The sequence below is a fragment of the Equus quagga genome, chromosome 3, assembly GCF_021613505.1.
Source record: "Equus quagga isolate Etosha38 chromosome 3, UCLA_HA_Equagga_1.0, whole genome shotgun sequence".
Lineage (NCBI taxonomy): Eukaryota > Metazoa > Chordata > Mammalia > Perissodactyla > Equidae > Equus > Equus quagga.
This window is the reverse complement of record NC_060269.1, coordinates 38510448-38537349: the sequence shown is the minus strand read 5'-3', so window position 1 is coordinate 38537349 and position 26902 is coordinate 38510448. Positions and strand designations below refer to the sequence as shown.

The 26902-nt window shown below is 38.4% G+C and overlaps 1 protein-coding gene across 15 annotated transcripts in view; it reads left to right on the top strand.

Annotated features, from left to right (window-relative positions):
• Positions 1 to 26902, top strand: part of SH3D19 (SH3 domain containing 19) — a 161389-nt gene that overhangs the window by 95564 nt on the left and 38923 nt on the right. For 5 of the 15 annotated variants that reach the window (XM_046655991.1, XM_046655982.1, XM_046655986.1 and 2 more), the window contains exons 3-7: positions 15805 to 15845; positions 21233 to 21275; positions 23032 to 23185; positions 23315 to 23477; positions 24234 to 25235. In XM_046655991.1, the coding sequence (XP_046511947.1) occupies positions 15805 to 15845; positions 21233 to 21275; positions 23032 to 23185; positions 23315 to 23477; positions 24234 to 25235 (1403 nt within the window). Of the gene's footprint in view, positions 1 to 15804; positions 15846 to 19896; positions 19938 to 21232; positions 21276 to 23031; positions 23186 to 23314; positions 23478 to 24233; positions 25236 to 26902 lie in introns of all 15 variants that reach the window. The other 10 variants (XM_046655993.1, XM_046655992.1, XM_046655994.1 and 7 more) reach the window with 6 other exon arrangements.

The window sequence follows — 26902 nt, the reverse complement described above, 5'->3', positions numbered from 1 at the left end:
ATTCGTGATAATATTTTTTAAAGATTCCAGATATCCTTGGGTGGTTCCACATTTCCTAATCTGTATTCAAATTGCCTGCTTAAAAAAAAAAAAAAACAAAGAAACAGTCCTGTTTACTCCTCTATCTTCTCCACTTAACTGTAAGCTCTCTGAATACAGGGGCTCATCTTTTTTTTGCTCTTGTCCCCAGTGCCTAGGTGAATCCCTGGAACATAGAATACACTAAAGAAATAATAGTTACATTAATGATTTTAAAATTCTAAATGTTTATTTCATTTAGTTTGATTATTTATTCCCTGTTTTTGAATTTTATGCTGGAGCAATAGGGGTTTGTGAAATGTATGGATCGTTTTCTTTTTGTAAGCTGTTTGGAAATTGTATGCTTGCTACTATTCATGCTAGGATTCTGGGGGATTTTCACCCCTATAATGGCATTTAGATTTGATCTCAGCCTGTTTTTTCCAGGTAGTGATTGATTATCTGATGGTTTGTTTGTACTTTTAATTATTCAGAAGTTGTAAATCTGACATGAGCAAATTACTTTTTGTTTTGTTTTTTTTTGCCATACCAAATCTTTTTTAAAAATAACTTACAAATTGTAAAAGTAATAATGTTCATTATATGAAACTTGGAAAATACAGAGACATAGGTAGATAAATCATAATTCTGTACCTCTTAGAGACAACTGTTCTTAACATTTTGGGTATATGCAGTGGTATGGTATTGATAAATGTTTAACAGCCAGCTCTCTGAGTGTAATTCCAACATGAATGTTGGTTGATATTTTTGTTTATATTAATGAGTAAGATCAAAGTGAAACAACTAAGACGTATGTCAGAATTTCTACCCATTTTGTCAAGGACCTGAGCAACTTCTTTGCTGATTCAGATAGTTTTCAAATATTAGAAGAGTTTCCTCAATTTTTTGTGCTATTCATAGTGTGACAACTACAAACACAACATACTTTTATGTTGAATCTGCATTATTGACATTTTCTCCATTACTTTCTTAAGTCTAGACAATCAATAAATGATAAATTAAGCCCTAGTTTGCCAATTTTTGTGGTGTAAATACTCCCACCAAGGCGTATTTCAAGCTACCAACATGACGCCACTGATGATGAATTGGAAAGAGTTGCACAGTAGCACGTCGTTATTATATAGTGTTTCCACCACACAGACGTAATAGACATAAACATTCTCAAGTATAGATAGTATTAAAATAATTAGGAAATGATGAGTTTTGAGTACTTATTACCTTTGTTTTTATGTGACTTATTTAATTATAAGTTTATATAGTTTGTTTGTATAATTTTTAATAATGGCTACATTTAACAGCTGGCATGCAAATTTCTGAAAATTTAATGGTCAGCTCTCATGAGTCAGTATGAGCTGGCTCCAGCACCCCACTGGGTAGATGTGTTTTCACTTTTTTTGTGTAAAAATAAAATATATGTATATATTTATATATAATATATATTTGTGTGTCTATATGTATGGGTTTTTAAAAGTAAGATTTTTAAAATAAGATTGGGATTGTGTAGAATATTCAGTTTAGGGACCTATTTATTTATCTTACAGAAGTAAATTCCAGTATCAGTTGGTCATGCCCTGTTACTTTGCTGCAGACTGCACTTCAGGCCATTTCACAGTGGGTATAGCTGGTCACAAGGAGGATTCAGTGAGAATGGCTGAATAAAATACCTCTCCTCTCCAGTGTGGGAGGTAAGAGGAGAGAATGAATGGGGACAGGGCCAGAATAAATCTCCTTTGTAGCAGGCTGGTTATTTCAAAGTATGGTGCCAGTGGGGCTTTCATCATTCCTCAGGCAGTCTTTACCTTGAGAGCACTGGGAAACCTCGCTCCACTTGTCTGCAGTACAGTGCCCCATCCTTTGTTCAGCTGGACCCCAGACCTGCTGTTCTCTCCTATATTCTCTTCTGCATCTTCTTTCTTCCCTCCTTTCTGCCTTTGTCTGGTGCTTATAGGAGGCAAATTTACTCTCTCTGACTCTTTTAAAATATCCTGTAAAGATAGAACTGCTTGTTTGGGGGCAGTTGGACTTGGCGCCTACAATATTAATGAACAGTCCTACCCTTAAATGAAGGCATCCTCAAAATAAAAAACATAATATGTATCCTAAAACCTGCTGTTCTCTGGGCTCCCCAATCTAGAAATTTACTATACCTTTTGGGTAATTTCATATAATTGTTGGTAGTCATAATTTCAAATGACTTTAAAGTCCTTTAGCTACCAAGTATTTTCTTGGTATCCAATGGAAACATTTTCCAGTGGCTTTGCAAAAAACAGATATTAGCTGGTGGAGGCACTGCTTGCACTCCTTATGTAATGGAGAAATTGTTGAATGTTTTCGTCCCTACCCACTGTTGAAGTTTTTGTTTCAATTCCCAGCGGAGAACAAATCTATGTGTTGTTAGAATGAACTCAGCTGTTTCTAGAGTCTGTTTTACATTCTTGGTCAAAGACTTCAGCTTTAACAGAAACTAAGAACTGCTAGTTTTTGAAGGACTTTTTAAAATGAATTTCTTAAAATGTAGTTGTTTTTATTAGCAAAATAAAGTCCTTTTGGGGTTTTTAATATATGAAATTAAGTTGATTAGGTTTTGCTGTTTTGTATATGTTTATTGTTTCATTGTTATTTCCTCCACCATTGATTAAGCCTATTTTATTCTGGCTTAGACACCACTGCGATTTGGTGAGAAGATAGAAATGTAATGCTGTAGGAAACTCTAAAAGGGTAAAAGGAAGAGCTTAGCCAACCTAAAACCTTTGGTCAAATGATTACAAAGCTAAGAAATGGGTGGCTATGACGTTCACATTTAAAAGATATTTTTAAAATACTATTGGTGTAGAAAAATCTTGTAGTATAACAAATAATTTATGCAATTTTATTAATAACATTTAAACCTAGCTTTTAAAAAATATCTGCCTTACTATTTCAAATAGAAAATGGAGCTAACATTTTAGAAGTAACATATTTTTCAGATTTTAAAGTCAGAGTTTCAAACCAGCCTAACTTCTTTCTATCTTGTTGAAAGTGTCACTTAATTCATATTTTGATCAGTTTCATATGCTTAAAATATGTATTTGTTTTTGCAATAAAAAATAGCAAACTATCATCCCTCACTACAGTTTTATTTTAATCCCAGAAAGAATGGAAAAACGTGAAATCATGTTTCTCACCTTTTTTCTTTCCTTGCTGCCTTCTACTAAACCCACTGATTTTTCATATGTTTTTATTAATAGCAAGGTTTTATTTTTTACAAGAGAATATTACAGTGGTTAATTGAGAGGAATTTGGTCGCATTTGAATCCTACCACATGCTGAGGTTAAGGCATCTTCCCAAATATTCTCCTTTGTTTGTAACATATTTTGTTGCTAGCCCAGCTCCAAATATCAGCTGCTTCTGGAACTTTTGAGTTCTGGTGCTGATTTTGATTGCCACATTATCAGGAGACAGCAGACACCTATGCTATGCAGTCATCTCTTCTAGGTTTCAGTACTGAATGATTCAGTGAGTTAGGAATGATGTCAAAATGAAGGCCAAAAATATTGATCTGTACTAATTGTACCTCCACTAAAAATTAATCTTCCTACTTTCACTCTGATAGACTCATCAGGTTGTGTATTGAGTCGAATTCCTCTTTTCCTCCTTCCTTCCTTCCTACCCTCTCCTCCTATGTACTTTATATCACCTAAAATTCAAATAATCTATTAATCAGATACTGTCACTTACTTATCTCCATATACGTTCCTTCGATTTTCAGTGCCTCCAAAGGAATAGAGTTAATCTCAGGTTATTTTTTATATGTTAGATTTGTTCATGCACTAAGAAAGTAAAAAGATAACTAAAAGCTATAGCTGGAATTGTTAGAATTAAGAGCTATTCTCCATAAGTCTGACATCAAAAAGTGATACTGGTATGCCTCTGAGTTTATGGCAGCAAGTGTAGGAGGTTTATCATGGCCACTCTCTATATCCCACCATCCTTTATCCTTTTGCATAGTAGGACCAAGAGAAGAGAAAAATTGATTATATGTTCTGATAAGAACCAGCAGTATTGGAGTATTTATATATGTTTAGTAAAGACAAACATACCATAAATCCCATAAAGCAGATTTTTCCAGGTGGGTGATAAACTAGTGTGTGATCAGAAACGTTTTCTCCTCTTTTCTCTCTGAGTATTTTTTTCATCCTTGGACAGAGGGCTTTTACTTGGTATTTGCTTCTTATTATATAGGCGTTAGGACTCTGAACATGGACTGTGATGTAGGAAACACCTATGTTTATTTTTTCCTTCTGTAGTGTATCTAAATGACTCTTTGGATTTCCACCAAGCTTCCTGTGGCCTAATTTCTCTTTCCAGGTGGTGTTCCCTGCCAGTCTCGTGTCTGTTGCAGGAGTTTATACCAGGTTTCCCCTGAACATCCATAAGGAAGTGTCCAAAGGGATGTGTCACTCTTTTATGGTAGAAGCTCTGCTGCATATAGTTTTTAAAACCAGGATGACACGTTTTAGAGGAGGGTGCGGATTTTTCTCTTTTTCTTTTTTTTTAAGATCTTCTCTTTACATTCTTTAAAAGTCGTTGTTAAATAGGGTGTCACTGCATGAGTCAGTTGTTTATAGGAGACTCATTCTTTCCATATGATCTAAAATATTTTATGGCATGGAATCTGAACATGCCAAGAGGACTTTAAAAATTGCCTTAATTTTTAAAAATTGGCCCTGATTATTTTTTTTTAATTTATGGTTTATAGGCAACATCATTCCAATATGTACCTGCCTAAAAAGGAGTTTATAGTCTAGTAGAGGAAATAATGCACCAAAATACCCCTAGTAGAAAGTAAAAAGTATATGAAAGTCCTAATTTTAGGAGAAGCAGAAATTGTCTGTAGACTTCTCGCTAGACTGTGAGCACCTTACAGGCAGGGACCATGTCCTAGTTGGTCTCTTTCTTTGGTTCATAGCAAAATGGCGAGAATAAAATAAGCATTAAATTTTTCATTTGAAAATTAAACTTTTTTCTTAAATGCTTTTTTGATCAAAAATACAGAAATCATCAGCTAATAAGAAAGAAGTTAGAAAAACCAGTCTCTGGATGTTGTGGATGCTTCAAACTGAAACTGCCATATATTTGTTTAATATTTTATTGTCCCTCACTTTGTCCTGGCACACAGTGGACACTCGTTTGGAACTATGTGATCCTTTTCATGCCTTTTACCAACAAATAACTTCTAATCATAAAATTTAATCTTTCTATATTGTTATATATCCAGAAAAGGGAGGATTGGATTTTAGCCCTTTTTATCTTTCTAGGTTTTTCTGTATGAACTCTATCTATAGATCATTTAGGTTGACTTTAGGTTGACTTTGGAGGAAAGATATAACCCCAGAAAAGATTTATTCTTGTTACTAATTCTTTGGTTTATTCAATAGGTGTTCATTGAACACAGTTGTACATCAGACCCATAGTTTTCAACCTTTTTTAAATTTTTTTTTTTAAGATTTTATTTTTTTCCTTTTTCTCCCCAAAGCCCCCCGGTTTTGTTGTATATTCTTTGTTGTATATTCTTTGTTGTGGGTCCTTCTAGTTGTGGCATGTGGGACGCTGCCTCAGCGTGGTTTGATGAGCAGTGCCATGTCCGCGCCCAGGATTCGAACCAACGAAACACTGGGTCGCTTACAGCGGAGCGCACGAATGTAACCACTCGGCCGCGGGGCCAGCCCCTAATTTTTTTGTTTTTATTTTTCCTTTTTCTCCCCAAAGCCCCCTGGTACCCAGTTGTATATTTTTTTAGTTGCAGGTCCTTCTAGCTGTGGCATGTGGGATGCTGCCTCAGCATGGCCTGATTAGCGGTGCCATGTCCATGCCCAGGATCTGAACCAGTGAAACCCTGGGCCGCCGAAACGGAGCGCGCGAATTTAACCAGTAGGCCAAACGGCTGGCCCCAGTTTTCACCCTTTTTGTCTTCATATTTGAAGAGGTTAAAGATTTTCTGCTCACATGCTACAGTAAATGCCACCTTTCTTAGGTGCTGACTTGACATTATGCCCTAGACCTCTTCTCAAAGCAAGTTGTACCTGCTCTGCATCATATAACAGAACCCACTTGGACAAGTTACATCTGATTAACATCACTGTATGTTATTGTATATTATACAGAGTTTCAAGTTTAACAGCACACCAGCAAAGAGTCTGTGCTGCTTATTGGTTGGGAATTAGCAGAGGCTTAACTTATGAGAAGACAGGTTCTAAAGATAGTGTACAATGAAAAACTCTGAATAGGCAGAATTACCCCCGAAATTCCATTAATTGACACTTACAGGACAGTACTTCTTGCCAAGTTAGGTACCATGTTGGAGTCTGCACCATCTCTTAATAAGCTAAACCTGGCCAGTTTTCCATATTCCTATCACAGTGTTCTTCATTGAGCACCAGATGCTTATCAAGGTGACATTTTGTGTGAAAAATACCTATTTTTATACATTAGACCCAGACACTTTTGGCAAGATGTACATACAACAAGATGTAACTGGAAATTGAGACCAACAGAACAAAACCAGCACCAAAATTATTCCTGGGGATTTGCTTATTAAGTAGATTGTAGGTGTAATCACCTGTACGATTAAATTATATTTCTTTCTCGCTCTGAGTAGGATTGAGTTCACATTAGTTCAATGAGCACATGATAACAGTTGCACTATAAATGAGTAGAAGATGGTCTTTCTCCTTGAGAAGTTTATAGTCTAGTTAGGAAGTCAAGACCATGCATGTGTGAAAAAAAAAGAAAAACAACTTAAAGAATTGGGAAGGACAAGGTAACATATTCTAATTTTAAATGTACTGTAGTTATTAACAATAGAGTTGAAAGCCTCTTCCAGGATCTTTAAACACTTGTGGGATTTCTTTTTTAATAGAACTAAAGAAATATGAAACTAGGGGCTGGCCCTGTGGCCGAGTGGTTAAGTTCGCGCACTCCACTGCAGGCGGCCCAGTGTTTTGTTGGTTCGAGTCCTGGGCACGGACATGGCACTGCTCATCAAACCATGCTGAGGCCGCGTCCCACATGCCACAACCAGAAGGACCCACAATGAAGAATATACAACTATGTACTGGGGGGCTTTGGGGAGAAAAAGGAAAAAAATAAAATCTTTAAAAAAAAAAAAAGAAATATGAAACTAAATCTGCAGCGCTACTGATCACCATGCCCATTTTGTGAAAAATGTCAGGGGAAAGATGACCTAAAGGAACAGAGATCTATGTTCCCAAGGGAGATGATACAGTGCTCACAAAAGCTTGTCAGTCTGTTTTGTTCTCTTGGCTTTGTTATTGCTTCAGCTTCCCAGGAGATTAGGTATATGACAAGTATGCATTGTGTCACTCTGAATGGTTGTAAGTAGTGAATAATAATTGCAACTGAAATACAAATGGTCAATTATTTGAATTTATAAGGTAGGGTCATGATAACTGTAGGGCAACTCAACTGGTGTTGGTAAGATAGTTCCAGAAATTTCAGCCTCATTTAATAATGGACTACAGAAATTTGTGTATTGGAAAATAGGGAGGAAATGTAACTAGCATTTTTTGAGTGCTAATATGTGCCAAGCACTATGCTGTATATTTTATGTAGTTTTTTTCATTCGCTCTTAGTAACAAACAAAAAGATAGGCACTGGTATCCTCATATTATAGATAGGGAAAAGATTCCAACAAGGAAGTAAATTGGCTGAGCTCACACAAATAGGAAAGTAAGTCTCTGGCTGGCTCCAGATTCTGTACTCTTCCCTCTACTGTCATGATGCCCCAGAAGGTACAACATGCATTCTATTTACTTTTTTTCTACCTATCCCCCATATTCTTCATGCTCACAGATTTAACTGTCAATAGAACTCATTTTACAAATTTTATAATAGGTAGTCTGTGTTAATAAAACTCATTTAGCTTTATTTGTCCTGAAACTAAATGTGTAAGTAAAGGTCACACATATGATTTGCTTGTCCTTGAAAAAGATTAAGTAGAAAAATACCTGATGTAACTTGATGTTATATTATAGATCTTGATGATTGTAATTGGGCTCTCGGTGGTGATGAAAAAGTAAGTTAACTCAGAACTTGTATAACTTTTTCCCTAAAGCTTTCAGAGTATTAATATAAGTATTTTTAGTTTTGTTACAGTCTTTAACTTTAGCAAAAGCCGTTCCAGTTGCATCTCAATTCTTTTTCTTTACTAATCTTTATTCTCTAATTCCTAAGAAGGAATTTGCCCCCTCACCATCCACAAACTTTAAACTATGGAGGCTTATCAGTTTTATAACTAAAAGATAGTTTGTTTTAGGGACTGGCCCAGTGGCATAGTGTTTAAGTTCCTGTGCTCTGCTTCGGTGGCCCGGGGTTTGTAGGTTTGGATCCCAGGCATGGACCTACACACTGCTCATCAAGCCATGCTATGGCGGCACCCCACATACAAAAAGACAGAGGGAGATTGGCACAGATGTTAGCTCAGCGACAATCTTCCTCAAGCAAAAAGAGGAAGATTGGCAACAAATGTTGGCTCAGGGCCAATCTTCCTCACCAAAAAATTAATTAAATAAATACATAAATAAAGATAATTTGTTTTCATTCATTTCAAGCAATTACATTTAATCTTATTCTTTTCCATTCCTCACAGTTTATCAGATCTGGCCTTACGTTTTGTGATGACGATATTAATTTAGACACTATTAAAATGGCATCATAGCTTTATGTTTGTCTCAGTGGCAAAGTATTATTTACTAACTTGTACTTTCTTCTCCCATTACATAATATTGCCTTAATCCAGCAGGTAATGTGGTGTGATAAAAGTTTGACTGATAACACACAAGATGAAAACATAGGTTTTTGTGTTAGTCTATAACACTATTGCTTTCTGTTTTGAGAAGCAAATCAGGGTTGGCCCAAGGCTTTGTTTATAAAAATATATGTAATGATTTGTAATCCTTGATTTATAAACACCTGACTTAAAAATGTTCTTTTCATATAATGATTGACTTTCCATGTTCCTTCACAAAAAGACTTATTTTCCCTCCTGGTATAGCCATAGTACCACTTTTTTTTAAAGTGTTCTTGGTGTTAGAAATTTCTTTTACTTCTTTCTTCTCTTCTCTTCACTCCCTTTGTCCTGTTCTCTCACATCCAGCCTCCAATTTTATCCCACTATTGCCACCATCAACTAGGTGTCAGAAATGGCAAGGTCAGGGCCGGCCTGGTGGTGCATTGGCTAAGTTTGCATGTTCTGCTTCTCAGTGGCCCGGGTTCGCTGCTTCAGATCCTGGGTGCAGACATGGCACTGCTTGGCAAAAGCCATGCTGTGGTAGGCGTCCCACGTATAAAGTAGTGGAGGACGGGCATGGATGTTGGCTCAGGGCCAGTCTTCCTCAGCAAAAAGAGGAAGATTGGCACTAGTTAGCTCAGGGCTAATCTTCCTCAAAAAAAAAAAAGGAAAGAAAGAAATGGCAAAGTCAGTTTCTTTCCCATCCATATAAATCCTGTTACTCTTTTTTGTTGTTACCAGCTTAGTGGTTCTCAGCTGAGGGCAATTTTTCCCTCCAGGGGACAGCTGACAATGTCTGGATATGTTTTGGGTCGTCACAACTGGCAAGGAGTGGGGAGAAGTATGCTTTTGGCATCTAGGAGGTAGAGGCCAGGGATGCTGCTAATCGTACTATAGTACACAGGACAACCCCTATTCCTTAACCAACGTCAGTAGTGCCAAGGGTGAGAACCCTGCACCAGCTCTATTCAAACATCACCTTTATGTTTTCTTCAACTTTCCTAGGGCTAAATTTAGACACCCCTCTTCCAGGCTCCCATGATACCTTAAATAACTTTTTTTCATATTCTGTTTTATCTTTTATTTGTTGATCTTGTCAGTAAGACTGCATACTTCTTGAGGGCAGTGGTTGTATATTATTTATATTGGTGTCCCCAGTTTGTGATAGAATGCTAGGTACACAGTGAGAGTTCCATAAGTGAATAAATGCATGCATGAATAAGACACCCCAGACTTCTCCACTGCCTTTCTGGCACTTTAAGGAACCTCTTCTTGTTTGTTTCTATCTTCTCTTCCCTACCTCTACTCATTATTTATCTCATCAAATATTAGTGTATTAGTCCTATCATCCATATATTTAGTTCCTAAAAATGTGAATCTGTCCACAATTCAAGACATAGAATACCAGCACTCCAGGGTTTACTCATAAATCCCTTTAAAAAGGCAGGCATGCCACAAACACAATGGCTGGGGCTTACAGACCAGCTACAGTTAACAACACTTGTACTAGGGAGATGTCCCAGACAAATTCTCGCTTGCTTTTGAAACCCTTTGCCATCATATCGTTGACCCATGGATTCTTAGTGTTTAACCTGGCTGATAATGTCTGGCATCAACACTTTACTCTATAGCATGTTCCCACTTATCCTTTAGCATGGCGTTTGAGTTCCACGCCCTTCTTAACTCCAACCATGCGTGGGTTCTTCATATGCTGTGCTCAAATCATGCTCAACTGTCTCCTTACTCTTCATCTTTTGCACATGCTCTCTCACACTCCCTCCTCAGAACTTTTCCTCCTACACATTCTTCAGGTCTCAGTCAAGACACATGTCACATTTTGGAAGCCTTTCCTCAGACCCCAAGATTGAGTGATGTATACCTTCTCTTCATCCATAGCACCTTGTGCCTACTCCTGTATACTATTATTAGAAAGGCAGTTGCAATATTTGTCTTTCTCACTGAGGCCAGAGTCTGTGCTTTCAAGGCATTCCTGGTACCTGGCACATATTATACATGTAATAAGCATTGGGTATGTGAGAGAATGAGTGAGACAGAATACCTCTTCCAGCCTGCAAAAATCACACCTATCTGGTTAAACCTTTCTGCTAGGAAATAGAGATGAATCAATCCAAATGTTGACAGTCTTTGGAGAAGATGGTACAAGGAGATAAACTTTATATTCACTGGCAGGTATATCAGCTTGATCAGAGGGCTGCATCTCTAGATCACATTAGCTTAACTCCTTGTTAAGCTAATGGCTTTACTGACTGGTACTTTTATTTTTTAAAGATTTTTAAAAATTTTTCCTTTTTCTCCCCAAAGTCCCCTGGTACATGGTTGTGTATTTCTAGTTGTGGCATGTGGGATGCCGCCTCAGCATGACCTGATGAGCAGTGCCATGTCCGCACCCAGGATCCGAACTGGCGAAACCCGGGGCCGCCGAAGCGGAGCATGCAAACTTAACCACTCGGCCACAGGGCCGGCCCCTACTGACTGGTGCTTTAATGATATGCCCATGGCCTTTATTGAGGGTTTTTACAAAGAATACATTTTTAAAAATATACTCAGTTGCTTCTGCACATGGAAGGAGCTCCAAAACCAGATGTGATGATGATGGGCACTTGCACGCATTGTTCTGATTTGTGTACCAAACAAGCCAATTCCAGCAACTTCACTTACTGGCTTATGAAAACAGTTTTTTCCTCACCAAAGAGAGGGGGCAGGGGGAATGAATTTAAACTTGGAAATGAGTCGTTGCTTTGAAAGTTGTACATATTTTTTAGAATCGGTTTTTTTAATGAAAAATAGAACATGATCCAAAATATAAAGAAAGGTTGGATTTTCTTAAGTGAGATTAAGAATGACCATGGTGGTTTGCTTTATTGTTGTTTTTGACAACATTAAAATGTCATACCTAGCAACTTATATTTTGTTTTCTCCTGCATCTGCAGAGTCTAGATGAGATTACAATGTGAAATTTTGTGGATCAGCTTTATGCTTGGGGGTACTTGTGTACCTATTGAACTTTGTGGAACATCCAGAAACTTTTACCCATCCACTCAAGCCTGAATTATAGACTTCTGGACTATAGTCAGACAGTAGTGAATTCACATCTGGCTCTGCCACTTACCAGCTGTGTGACTGCAAACACAATACCGAACCTCGAAGCTTCATTTCATTTGTAAAATGGATCATGTGTTTGGCACACATAATAATAAGCTGCTATCATCATCTTCATCACTGAAATCTCATCATTAGAAATTCACTTCATTAGGTTAAGAAACTTTTAAAATGTAATTTTCTGTATTAAAAACACTTTCTTTACAGCTAACTAAGGTTATATGCAAACACAGTGGTAAAGAGTGGCCCTACAGCACAACCTGAGAAAGGCTTATTTTAAGAGAGTGGGAAGAAAGGATAGAAGGGGACTCTGAACAACTAGGGAGCCCCCAAGAGTGCTGGAGGAAGCTAAGTCATCTGGCAATTAGACCTGAGACGATTCTATCTTGGCCTCAACTTTTGGTTCTCCCCAGGATCTGCAAGCCAATTTTCCTAACCGTTCGTTTCCCTGCTGGAAGCGTCTTTGGCTGTCACCCATCACGAGTGGTTTTATCTGCCCTACCAAAAAAAGGGGCCGTGGTGCTTGAAGAATGGTGGGCAGATGATCTGGGTTAACTGCCAAGGACCAGGACATAGGCTGATGGGCTTAGAAAGGAATGAGGATGCTGCTTTGTTGTCCTTTGTTTTGTCGGGGAGTAGCCTTGGCTCAGGTTCTGTCCAGACAACAGAAACCAGAGGAGAGCAAAGTAAATCTCGAAGAGAAAAATCTTCTAACAACGTAACCTGTTAGAACTACCATCTGTATGAGATCAGATCCCAAAGTGAGAACCTGTCAAGGATTGTACGTGTTGTCAGATGTTTGTGATGCCCCTAAGGGTTATGAACAAACATGAATAAAGATAATAGCAGCTCACATTTATTGAGCACACGCTTTGTTCCAGGTGTTGTGTAAAATGCTTTAATGGATTCTCCCTCTTACTCTTCACAATAACCTCATGAGGGAGTTGAGTTCTCCCTGCTTTTTAGTGTGTGTGTGTGAGGAAGATTGGCCCTGAGCTAACATCTGTTGCCAATCTTCCTTTTTGCTTGAAGAAGATTGTCACTGAGCTAACATCTGTGTCAGTCTTGCTCTGTTTTATGTAGGATGTTGCCACAGTGTCTTGACGAGCAGTGCTAGGTCCACACCCAGGATCCAAACCTGTGAACCCTGGGCTGCTGAAGTGGAGCACACGAACTTAACCACTACGCCACGGGGCCAGTCCCTGTCCCTGCTTTTATTCGTGAGGAAGTGAAAGGCCTTAGAGAAGCTGAGTAATTTGTTCAAAAGTCACACCAGTTAGTAAGTGGAGGCACCAGGAGTGAATGTGGGCAGTTGCACTTCAGAACCAGCTCTCTGAACCAGTGGGCTCTCCTGTCTCCTCCTCTAATCAGTGGTCATGTGTCCATATCTGCTGTCCCGTGGTGGCCATCCTTCCTGGAGGACCCCCATGAGGCTTTCTCTTAAGACTATAGAATGATACCTTCACCTGTAGCCTTTGCTCGCAGAAAGACAGAGATAAAGGGTCATCTTCAAAAGCACAGTTTTTGCATCCATATGTACATTTGAGATACAGAAATTGGATGCACTGCATAGCCAGGACACTACTCCAACATCTCCCAAAACTGCTTCCCCTGGGGATGTATTTGACCACAAGCCTTGTTTTTTATTTTCCCTACCACAAAACCTGTTAACCTCTAAAGGAGAACTTTAAACTTTTGAGTTTGGAAAGTGCTGTCTTAGACATAAGATATTGATGGTTGGTTTATAGATCTAGCCTAAATATGATGCTGCAAATCTTGAGAATGGTAGAACCAGGGCTGACTTAAGTCAAAATTCTATTTTGTGCCACATTCTCCTCCCCCGCCAACTCTTTTTCTGAAGTATAACATACAGAAAAGTGCACAAAGTATACGGCTCAGTGAATGATCACATCTACTTAGCACCCCAGAACACCCCCCGTATTCGTTTCCTAGGGCTACCATAACAAAGTACCACAAACTGAGTAACTTCAAACAATAGAAATGTATTGTCTCACAGCTTTGGAGGCCTGAAGTCTGAAATCAAGGTGTCATCAGGGCCACAATTCCTCTGAAATCTATAGGGGAATCCTTCTTCTCTCTTCCTAGCTTCTGGTAGTTTGCCAGCAGCCTTTGGCCTTCCTTGGCGTGTGGCTACCTCACTGTAGTCTCTGCCTTCGTCACATGGCACTTTCCTGTCTGTCTCTGTCTTCATGTGGTCTTCTTCTAAGGACACCAGTTATATTGGATTAGGGGCCCACCCTACTCCAGTATGACCTCATCTTAACAAATTACGTCTGTAATGATCCTATTTCCAAATAAGGTCACATTCTGAGGTACTGGGGGTTAGGACTTCAACATATCATTTTCGAAGGGGGAACAGTTCCTCCCAAATACCCGCTATGTTCCACCTCAGTCAGTACATCTTCCTCCTTCACAAAGGTAACAGAGTGTTTTTAAATAATAATAACGTCCCACCAAATCAGAGATGAGGAGCAAGGAGATTATGATGAAGACGCACAGTAACATCCCCTATGGCCCGCCTGGGCACACACATGGAACTTTGGCTGTTTTGGCCCTGCTTCTAAGTGCTGATTCTGACTCTTTTAATTATTGTACCTGAGTCCACAGAGACAATAGTAACACGCAGATTCTCTCCACTTTTGCACCAAGACGTTTTTCCTACAACCTTCAGTCAACCTGTTTGTGTTTTAGTGCCTCTACCTCTTCTCTATTACCTTAGACTGACTTTTTCCCCAAGTAGTTGTTTACAGAAAGCCTTTAAGAACTTTTTTAAAAAATCAGTACTGCTGAAAACACTTATGTTTTTATGTTGCAGTCCTAGCCTCATGATATTGGAGACCTCCTAGAGCTGAATTGTTTTTTCTTGTCTGGCAAAATAGTCTATTCTTAAAGTATCCCTCCAGTAGAATGAACTGATGTTATTGCATCTTCCTGAAGTTTATCCTAGCTATGAAATAAACAGCAAGGGGATTTACACAGATTGCCACAAGCATAAATTTAAAAAGAGCATAAATTCAAAAATAAGAATAAATTTTAAGAGCATTCTGAAAAAAGTGAAGAATTTTACAAATAAGAGGTTTTTTCCTAAATCATATAATTAAACTTTCAAGGTTGTATATTTTTTATAAATTATTTAAAAAACAATTAGTCCAGCTGGTTTGAATAAAGATGAAAAACAAACTCACAAACTAGTAGCGTGAAGCTTTGCAGCTAGAAGGTTTTGACCAATGAGTAAACAAAAGGTCAGAAAGGTTCTATGATTTGCCCAAAAATCACATAGTCACAGGCAGCCAGGACCAACCAACTATTGAGTAAAACTCAAAGCAAGCAGAGACTTTTATATTTAGGTGGTGATGTTTTTAATTCTAATCTTAGGAAGAAATGCTATTGCTCCTTAGGTCAAATTGACTATAAAAATGATCTATTTTGATCTGATAGGAGAAGACAGGAATTCCAATGTCAAACACAAAAGAGATATAGGGGGCCAAAACTCTTTTGAGCACCATGTAATTGTTGCCTGACTTCAAGCAGTGTCTTTAATTTTACTGGAAGACAAAGTATGTAGATAGCTATGAAAACAATTTTAAGGCAAAATTTTATTTACACTGCAGACATACTTCACCAGTCTCCTCACTTCCCATATGATATTTCAAATATCAAAGGCAATTTTGAAAAGTTTTTAATTTGTGTTTTGTAAAGAGGATAGCCAGTAACTAATGTATCAAATTTGCTGTTTGGTGCCATGTTGTGTCCCAGAAATGACCTGGCATTATGAATGATGCTTCTTCAAAAGGATTAATGAATGTGTAATCAGTTTTCTTTCTTTTTTTTCTAGCCAAGGACCCTTGTCATCCATTAGAGCAGTAATCAAGAGAAGTAAGTTTGTTTTTTCCTGCTCTGTATTTTCATCTGTAATAATTTAAAATGATGATTTAGATATCCGGCAAATGATTGTATTTGATGGATCTTACAAAGGATCCAACAAGAGTGGTTTCTCCTAAGGTATAGTAATAAACCATTTCAGAGAAGCAACTAGTTTTTCAGCTTTCTTTTCAACTTTCGTTTATTGTTAAGTCAGTTCCTCAGAACAATATGTTTCTCTTACAGAACTAAGCTGTTAAAAAAAATGGATTACCTAGTGAATTTCTATGATCTAATATAAATTTTATGTAAACATTTTCTGTATGTGGAGACATCTGATGTGTTTAAAAAATATCAAACTCTTGTCCTTTTTGATTCATTTGCTTCCACAGTATTTTTATTCAACTGTATAAATGCCTGTGGAGATTGGCTCACACTTCCACGTACCAGATAGAAGTGCTGTAATAGAATTCCCTCCAAAATGGGGCATTCATACTTTCTGACTTTACCTCTTGTCTAAAGCTTTAAAACTTGCTCTTGGTGCAAGATTTTAACATTTTTTTAAAATAAAAGGCTCTGCAAGAGCCGCCCCCATGGCCTAGTGGTTAAGTTCAGTGTGCTCTGCTTTGGCGGCCTGGGGTTTGCTAGTTTGGATCCCGGGTGTGGACCTATGCACCACTTATCAAGCCATGCTATGGCAGGCGTCCCACATATAAAATGGAGGAAGATGGGCACAGAAGTTAGCTCAGAGCCACTCTTCCTCAGCAAAAAGAGGAGGATTGGTGGCCAATGTTAGCTCAGAGCTAATCTTCCTTGAAAAAAAAAATGAAATATTCATGATAACTTTACATGCCTTGAAGACCTTGGGGGATAGAGGTTGGGGTAGAAGAAGGAGTAGGGAGAGAATTTTAAAAGAATATTAGGGTCTGGAATTTAGGCAAGAATTTCTTGCTGGAGGTGTAATTTGGGTTAATCAGGGTTCTAGGCAAAACCCTAGGAGTAGCTAAACATTTAGGGAGAAAGTATAGAGGATAGAGAAGATGGCAAAGGCAGAATCTTGGGAAACATTGCTGTCTGAGACTACCTATGCCTTTAAGGTGCCATAGGGCAAAAGATGCGTGACCAAAACACACAGCCCTGCTGAGGACAAGGGCCTCCTTTCTCTGAGTCCTGTCTGCTGGCTCCTACTTTTGTTTTCTGGCTTCTTACCTTTCCTCCCTCTTGGAATTCAGGACCTCTTTATTGGGGGTTATCACTTGTACCTGACTCCCCACAGATCCTCCAGGGTGGATCTTGCTCTCCCTGAGGCCTCTGTGCTATGCAAAGCATAGGCGCAGGAGCTAAGGAGGAACGGGCAAAAAGGCTGAAAAAGAATGATGAGAATAATAGAACTAGGAGAGACAGCCGTGTGTTACAGGTCGAGGGAGAAGAGGTTTTTGAAAAGAATGAGCGAACCACAAATAGCTCTTAATGCTGCAGCAAGGTCAAGCAAAAGGTGGCTGAGACTAGGTCATTGTATGTGGCACTCAGGAATTCAGAGGTGACCTTTGAGAGAGCAGTTTCAGTAGAACACTGAAGTTGGAAGCCACAGTTCAGTTTGAACAATGAATGGAATATGTGGAAGTTGGAACAGCTGGGTAGGCCACTCTTTTATGAAATTTGGTGGTTAACAGAAAGAGAGGGAGAGCTGTAGCTTGAGAACGGAGAGGGTCAAACAGAGAAGAGATCTGAACATCTTCATAGGCTGTTTAGGATGAGGAAGCTTGGAAACGTTTATAGGCAGTGGGGAAGGAGTCAGACGGAGATCAGAAGAAGAAATTGATGACGCGGGGCCTAGCAGAGAGAGGAAGGAGGAGGTGAAACAAAGGGAAGACTCTTGCTTTGAGATGTCTTAAAAAAAAAAAATCAACTAACCCAGTTGTCTTTTAATTCTTAGATGTCAGTCACTTTGTGTACACTAAAGAATTAGTTGTTGCTTCTATTTATTCCTAATGTTTAGGCAAGAAGGCCAAACGTCATCCTCATGTGATGCCATGTTGAATACTGAATGAAGAATAATTGTGTCATCCCTTGTCTTTTTCCCCTTTTTGCCCATTCTGTAAGAAAATCTGTAAACAATTTTTGTCTTATCTAATCCACTGAAATGTTTGTTTTGCTATCCCAGATTCAATCATCTAACCCCTGCAAGCAGAAAGACTTTATCACATTTTTAAAGCAACATTCCTTAACTTGTTGTATTTTAAATTCTTCCATAATGATTCTGGTTCCAATAAAGACTTGAGGTCCTTTTTTTTTACATTCAATCTTGTGACCCCTAAATATTTTGAGTAAAGATCTTAAAAGTGTTCTAATTGGATATAGCTGGAATTTCATGCTTTTCCTTTCGTTAACTGTTTAAGAGAAAGTTATTCTCTGAAATTCAGATTTAGCTAATACTCACTGCCTCCTGTAAGTCAGGAACTGTTGACATGCATTATAAAACAATGCTCTGCACGGTAGGTGTTAACCCCATTTTACAGATGTTAATAAGGACACTGAGTCTCAGAGAGGTTGAATGGCTTCACAAGGTAGATCTGAGTTGTGAGTCTAGACTTCCTGACTCTGAGGCCCTTGAGCTTTCCACTCCATGGATGTTCTTGTTACCATGTCAAACACATCTTGCTCAAGAAAATGTAGTTAGTGAGTTATTTTTTATTATTGCGATTTTCATTGGTAAGATAGTACTATAGCAAAGATGCTTGTAATATAATAATCCTTCTATATGTTTATTTCTTCTATGATTTAATTGATAATTTTGAATCATTTAGGGTCAGAACTAGCATCCAGCTCTTCTGGCTCCACAAGGAGTTAAACTGCTTCAAGGAACAAACTGCTCCTAGCCCTTCCTGTAATGGGCTGTGCGACCTGGGATAATTCATTTAACCTCTCTGTGTCTCAGTCTCTTCTTCTATAAAGTGAGCAGTAGGATGATCACTGAGGGTCCTTCCAGGCTTATGATCCTGTTGGAATTTAGGAGGATTCTTTATTAGTGCTAATATTGCAAGTCCAGATCTCAATCTTTTATAAACAGCTGAATATGAATTTGTTTTATACTTAGAATTTAACTATATGAACTAGAAAAGTTTGAAAATAATTCTGTAAAATCATATCATAACTTTAACTGAAAATATTGCCTTTATTCTGTGGCCTTAATCCGAAATGCACAAAGGACTAGTAGCTTGTGGCAAGGGTTTAAAGGAACATGTTGGTCTGTGTGGGCATTGATTGATTTCTCCCGGCAACATATACATCAAATCTGTTTAATCTGGGAAAGTGAGAATGAATTAAGCAGATAGTTGAGAAATTAGCAGGAAGAGTGTGAGACACTATATGAAAATCTAAAGTGTTTCTAGCTACTAAACGTATTTAACACTGACAAAAAGTGCCAGTCGTTCTGTAAGGTTCAAGAGAGAAAAGAGATTTCATAGATGAGTAAATATAAAAAAAAAAAAATCAGTGGAGGAGAAGGAAAAGCAGTGATTCTCAAAGGATGTGGAGGTCTGTAAGTATGATTGGGAGACCTTCTTTCCCCTCATTCTGCTACATCCAGAGTGGAAATACTACTCTGCTCACCAGTGGGGGGCCTGTTACTAATGACCTCTGGTGTGAAGGGGTGGAATCAAGTGAAAAGCCACTGATTTAAAAGAATGTAAATTGACCACTGAATTACCTTTAAGTGTTATATCCATACTTTAAAATTGAATCCTATTGAAGTAGCAAATTGATTTTGCAAAATGCCTTTTAGATTTTTTTGCACTGTTGTTAAAAACTATGGGTAGATTTTTTTTACTGAGATTATGTGTATGAATGCCCTGGTCTGTACAGACATATCTTTGCCGCAGCATATTTCTTTACTTTCTGAAACTATGGTTCATCAACTTTTCTTTTCTGTCGAAGTGTGCAGAGTGGGGACAAACAATGGCATGGCAAAGCAGTCTTCTCCTGAATTCCATTTAGAGCATAGGCAACTGGGTTCACTCTTTTTTCTCCCTTTCCTCTTCTATAACCCCTTCTTTTTTTCCCTTAGCACTCATGAATAGTGCACAGCAAAAATGCCCCGTGGAAGAGGTATGTTTGTGACAATAACACGATGTCTTTTAATAGTGCTGTCTGCTGATTCTGGCTTTAGTGATGGTGGTGATGTGATTGTAGCACTCAGTGAGCCTCTGACTTAATGAAGCCATTCTTACGAATCAGACGCGTGCCACTCAGAGCTTTAGCCTCTCTGTCCTCTTTCATTCCAGTAGACAAAATGCACCTCAGCTTGGTTTAGCTCTTGAAAAAAAGCTTTGCCAACCCAACATAGGTTCAGCTGTCACAGCTCCAGCCCCAGCCTAAATTTCATCCCTACCTTTCACCTCCACTTCTGCCTCCCCAGCTTTGGCAGCCTCCTTGTTTAGAGAGAGTCATAAGTTAATAGGAGGAAGAAAGAAAAGATTCATACCTTCAACCTTTTCAAATCAGAAGAATTGAAAAAGAGTATTGGAGAGGTATGAAGGCAACTGGTAGAAATAATTTATATCTGAAACAAATTCCCTTTGGTGCACGAATCTTACAGTATAGTACATATTTGAAGGTTTTTTTTAGAGATATGTTTAGAATGTGCTCCTTCAAAATAGGGATAATATTCTTTATTACACATATGTCTAATACGTGATCCTGTATGTGACATTTTCCAACTTGTCTGATTAAGACTTGTTTTAATTTTAAAATAAAATTTGGAAAAAATTTAAACCATCAACTTTTTGAGTTTGAGATTTCAGGGAAAAGTCACTGCTTCTTGTTCAATAATGTGTGCTATAAACATATTTATAAAAATATTTTGAACACTTTTTGCATTTATTATCTCTTAATTTAGTTAATAAAACAAAGTAAAGGTTATAAAATTCCAGAAAAGTTAGAAAATAGATGAACATTTAACCATTCCCATTCTCTTTGCAATAGTTATAAACAAATATTACAAAAGTATAGTCATATGGATTAGAATAGATATGTAAATTTTTTCTGGTCATTGTTATCTCATGTCATTGTCGTGATGCTTTCCCCATGCAATTTATATTTAATAGCTGTCTTCTTTTCTCTGTTCATTCTTCACATTATTTTCAGAACTATGGAATGTGTTTTGGGGAGTTTTGGAAATCTATATTTTCTAATGCAATTCAAATATATAACTATAATTAACTTTCTGTCATATAAAAAGATAATTTTGATTTGCTTTTCTACTTATGGATGTTAAAATTCATACATTCTATGTGATGTCAAGTATAAGTTAACTTTTTCTAATAGTGTACCCTATAAAAATTTAAGCCTGTGTAGAATGTACTTATTTTTTGTACTATACCAGTTTATTCTTTCTTCTCTAGCTTCTCGGACTTCTATTCAGAGTGAGCTTCATCGAGATAGGAGGTATGGTTATATTTATAACAGAGGGAATATATTCTGCTGATAATGAAATCAAATGTGTTATCAGTTAGTAAGTTAAATATTTCTCTTTCATAAGCAAGGTGTTACAGTATTTTGCCTCATCAGTACATTTCCTGAATTAATCTATAAGTTTGAATGATGAAGATTTTGCTTGAAATAAGAAGCAATATAAGCCTGAAAATGTTCTTTTGACAGTAATTATTTACTGAAGTCAATTTTAAAAATATTTATTAAGCAATTACTATATGTAAAGCAGTATTGTTGTAACTGCTTCAAAGAAATGCTTTGTACCTCCTAGCTACTTAGTAAATGTTGCATAGCTAAATGCATAGATGACAGGATAGAAAATGGAATGGAAGGACAAAGAAAGGAAAAGAGTCAGGCTGGCTAGATAGCTGAATGGATAAATGGCTGGATGGGTGGTTGGAGAGAGGGAAGGAAGGGGGTGGGGTGGAGGGAGTCACTGAATAGATAGAAGGAAGGACCAATAGACAGACAGACAGATGGTAGAATGGATGAAGTGTGGACAGGTGGATAAATGGATGGATTTTTATAAGACATGGTTCCTGCTTTCACCTTTCTTACAGTGTAGTATAGAATAATGAAGAACAAGGCCTTTAGAGTCAGACATAACCAAACACGAATCCTGACTTCACTACCTTCTCACTGTGTCAACTTGGGCAAGCTACTTAGCCTTTGTTAGCTTCTGCATCCCCCTGTATAAAATGGTGTTAATCATACCTACTTCATAAGGTTATCATAAGGATTAATGCATGTATGATGCTTAACATTTCTTAACTAGTAACTCTAGTATTTAGTTAGATCACAGCTGTAAGCAGAGGTTCTTCGGTAATGCAGTTGTTTGATCAAAGAGCAGGTTCTACTGTTTCACAAACTAGCATGAGAATGTGTGTATGGACTCAGTTTTGGTAATGGCAGTGCTTTTTTGTTTTTGTTTTCCATGGAGTGCTAGAGAACAGTAGAACAGATATCATCATCCCTATTTGTTAGATGAAAAAGCTGAGGCTCAGAGAAGTTGATTAATTTGCTCAGGGTCACACAGTTGGTGTTTGTTAAGAAATCAGATTGAAGATAAAATTTAAACATGAGACTGAAGAATCAGATTAAGAAAATGATGTGAGGAGCCACGCCTGAATCACTATGTCTCCTCAGTATTAAAGATTAATTATCAAATTCATACACAGACCTGACCGGGAATATACACACACACCTCAGGGTCCAGAAGTGAACATATAAACTCTAAACACTTAAAGATAACTTTGGATTGGGATGGAAATGGAGTGATGGGAAAGAGGATATTCTATTTACATGGCATCATTTCAGAGTATGTACTCTATAATAACAGAAAACTAAACTGTTCTGTTTGACCAGTCTACTTTTCTGCCTTCCAATTTATTTATGTTTGTGCTATAGGCTAGATAGCGGAGCCCTGGAATGAAGAGACTGGCCTTTCTTAGTCCTTATTCTCATCGACCACGGCAGAGTTAAGTTCAGGGTACATCTGTAACATTTTCAGCCACAGTTGTGGAGGATGGCTGTCATTTGCTCCCTGGAAGTGTGCCTAGGTATCCTGTCAGAGACAGCCCAGGCCAGATAGGTCATTTCTGTGACTATGGTAGTTCTTAGGTAATTTTTTTGGGTGATAGTTGTTTTCATGAATCTTTGAACACTCGCAAATAGACAATAGCTTGTTACCAACCTGCAAAACCTCCCTGAGGCTTCTGTCTGCTAGGCGCCCAGAGATCACCATTGTGGCAGCTGAGCCGTTGAGGCCAGCCTCGTGGTTTCCAGGAGCCCCACCTCCAGGACTGGGGTTTGCCCCATCTTCTGCAGCACGCCGTTGGACGCCCAATGAGCTGGTCCCTGCTGAGGTGAATAAATATCACATTATCTCTTTGCATTTTATTTGTAAAATGAAGTTCAAAAATAAGAACGGTGAAACTGTTAACATCTTGGCTATTGCCCATAGATGTCTAAAATCTTCATTCTTTATTTTGCAGCTCCCACCATCTTATGAACAAGTCATAAAAGAGATCAACCAAGTTCAAGTTAACACTACAAATAATAATAATGCTGCTGCAACTCCAAGGCGTACTATTACTTCTGCAACTCAGACTGACTTTTCAGAAGAAATAGACAACCACCTGCCTCAAAGTAACTCAAGTAATTTGTCCTCTGTAATTCTGACTTAGTTTTAGGGAAGCCGTCAGTAGGCTTCTAGCCTTTAAAATAATTTGCAATTTGTGCATAATTCATTGAGTTCTGCTTCCCAGTCAGTGTGATCACTCTGTACTTTCTTTATTTGTGTTTGCTGTGGTTATTATAATAATAGATCATTCTCATGAGCTGCAGCCCCCATCTCTTGGGCTCACCCTAGTTCATATCACAAAAACATCATCCTTTTAACTCATAGTTAGCATTACTGCTGATGCCCTTTATTCCCATAGAGAAAGATGTTATGTTTAGCCACTTAAACTTGATAGGATGCTAAAGGTGGTTGTCCTGTTAGGCTTTTAAAAAGCATTGTATTTGGATAACTTTGGAAAAGTAAAGCAAGAAATGTCAGAATCTTGACAAGAGAGAAATGGTTCATGTGATAAGTCTACTGAGAATCAGGAATTTAATGGGGTTTTAAAATATTATATTGTGAATATTTCTTATATGAATAAATATAACTTGAAGAACACTCCTGCAGAAAGCTGAGTATAAACATTTCCCCATTGATTTTGGAAGTTCAATGGGGAAAAATGTGGAAGATTTTTACTTTGGAAAAGTAAAAAAAATTACTTTTTACTAATTAAGGAAACCAAAATCTCTTGGTATTGTACATGTATATTTTTAAAATCTGTGTATCTTCTATTATTTTTTCTTTTAAATTATAACATAGCAACTTCTTTTTGTTTGTCTTGGTCCTGTCAGCACTACAGGCCCCTCTCAAACCTCTCCAGCCTTCCCCAGCGGTCTCTGCCAGTGATCTGACAAATGTGGCGCCTTTAATAGTCTTTGATATTTCTGAAGAACAGAATTGTCTGGAAAACTCTGGTCCTACAAGATGTCCAGTGCCAAAACCAAGATCAAAAAGCAACCTCAGACCAGTAGCCAGAGATACTCACATTAAAAAGCAGAATCACCAGAAAATCAGCTCTGCGGCCACAGAAGAGGAGTCATCCCCAAGCCGGCCCCAGTCTCTGCTCGACAGTACCAACAACTTGGATAGTCAGGCAGTGATGAACATCATGAACACAGAACGAAGCCAAAATAGTATTGTTTCAAAGATCAAAGCATTTGAGGATCAGACAAATACAGAAACCTCGGGACTACCCAAGAAACCAGAAATTGCTCCCCGCACACTCCCCCCAAGGCCTGCTGTTTCCTCAGGGAAACCCTCCGTGGCTCCCAAACCAGCTGCTAACAGAGCTTCTGGAGAATGGGACTCCTGGACTGAAAACAGGCTCAAGGTGGCCTCCAGGGAAGGGCTCACCCCACACTCTCCACCGCAAGAAGCAGGGAGCATCCCAGTGACCAAACCTGAATTGCCAAAGAAACCAAATCCTGGCCTTATACGCAGTGTTACTCATGAGATTCTGGGAGGAGGGCCCATGGCTGAGAGCCCTGAGGGTGGGAAGAAAGCCCCAACTCCTGCTCCTCGGCCTTTGCTGCCGAAGAAATCTGTTTCCTCCGAAAACCCCACCTACCCTGCAGGTTTGCTGAAGCCAGTCACTGTTCCTCCCCGACTCTCAGTGGCATCACAAGCCAAAGCATTCAGGTCACTGGGAGAAGGACCCCCAGCCAGCCCCCCAGTTCCAGTTCTACCAAGCAAGCCCCCAGGGGACATCGACCTCATCAGTTTTGATGATGATGTTTTACCCACCCCATCTGGGAACCTGGTTGAAGACTATATGGGTTCAGAGACGGTTCTGGGTGAGTAAAAATCAGAAGCAGGGGGGGAATCTAAACTCATCTTAGGGTATCTTGAAAGATACTTGCTGTTTTAGTTTCCAGTATATGTTACTGAGGTTTGTACATGTGCATGTGTGCACATGCATGTGTGTGTATAGAGACAGAAATACAGAAAGATTAAGAAACATGGAGCTGGGTGGGAGATGGAAACAGAGAGGAAGGGAAAATATGGGATCGGGGAGATGGAGACGGAGAAAGAGGGAGACATGCACATTGATTACTGTTACATGAGCCAGGAATAAGCAGCCTGGGACTAGGGGCCAAACTAGATGAGAGGCTGGCTCCCTTACTCCGGTAGGTAGAGATTCACACATTAGGAGGACGCAGGGGGAATTCTTATAGATAAGTCATGCAGTGGCCCCAGAAGGACTCCTCAGATTGACCTGGCCCTGCTGGGAATGTCCGCAGAAGGGCCAGTCCTGGGGAGGACTCTGGCAAGAGCAATGCAAGGAGTGAGGACCCAGCCATGTGTTGCAAATCTTCCCTTGGGAATGCAAAGTTTTATAAATAAAATGCAACACTTGTAAGTTTCCTGCCAAGAACAGGACAATTAAATTTCCCAAGAGGCAGAGAGTATGTTTTCTTTCCTTACACTGTTCAGATAGAGGATGTGGTGGTAAAGCTTATCTTTGATTTGTCAAACTAAGCTGCTCTACTTATCATTGACAAGATTCCTTTTACTGCTCTTTACTTATTTGGGTAGAATTTGTGAACATGTAAGTTAAATAGTATTTTCAAAAGGTTAGCTGTCATCTTATAAATGTTTAACATGCATCAAAATGGTGTAGACTCTGATTCAAAACCAAATTCTGCACAGCACAAGTGTTGTTTAAATGATAGCAGAAACATATTTATTAAATGTTTATCATACACATAGTATTGTAACTGGCTATGGAGTACCTCTTATCCATAAGGAGTGGAAGGAAAAACATTAGAATATATTGAGCTTTTGCAGGGTTCCAAACCCTCTGGTGGATACTCAGACATACATTATTTAACTTAATACTTAGAGTAATCCTCTGCAACATATCATTGGCCTCAGTTTGCAGATGAAGAAAATAAGGCAGAGAGAGATCAATGTACAGTAACTTCCCAGTGTCATAAAACACAATTTTCCGAGGCAGGATTCAAACTCAGTCTTTTTATTCTAAATCTAGTTTATTTTCACTATGTCATGTTGCCATCCCAACATTTTCATGAATCCTTAAACCAGGCAACACATTAAAAACTTTTCAAGTCTTTATTACATCATTTTCTTTTTTAAACATTTTTGGTATTACAAGGTTCAAGGTAGGATAGGGATGGGTAAACCCAACAGCAGCAAATGGTTAAGGAGTGAAAACAGTTCAAGGCAAAGAAATATCACCTTTTGTAGAACCTGCTAGATTCTATGGGGATGGCAACTTGGTTAATAATTGCTGAGAGTTTATTCTGTGTTATCAAGCAGATAATTACAGTCATTTTCAAAAAGGAAGGTCAATAGTATACATTCAATATGAATACAGTCTCATGCTTCATACTCAGCTTTTTCTGTTTCTTGATTTCTATCACTTCATTGCACAACGTTTAATTATTGGGACAGTCTTTAAGCAACATATGTAATTTGCTTGCCCTACCTGACTTTAACC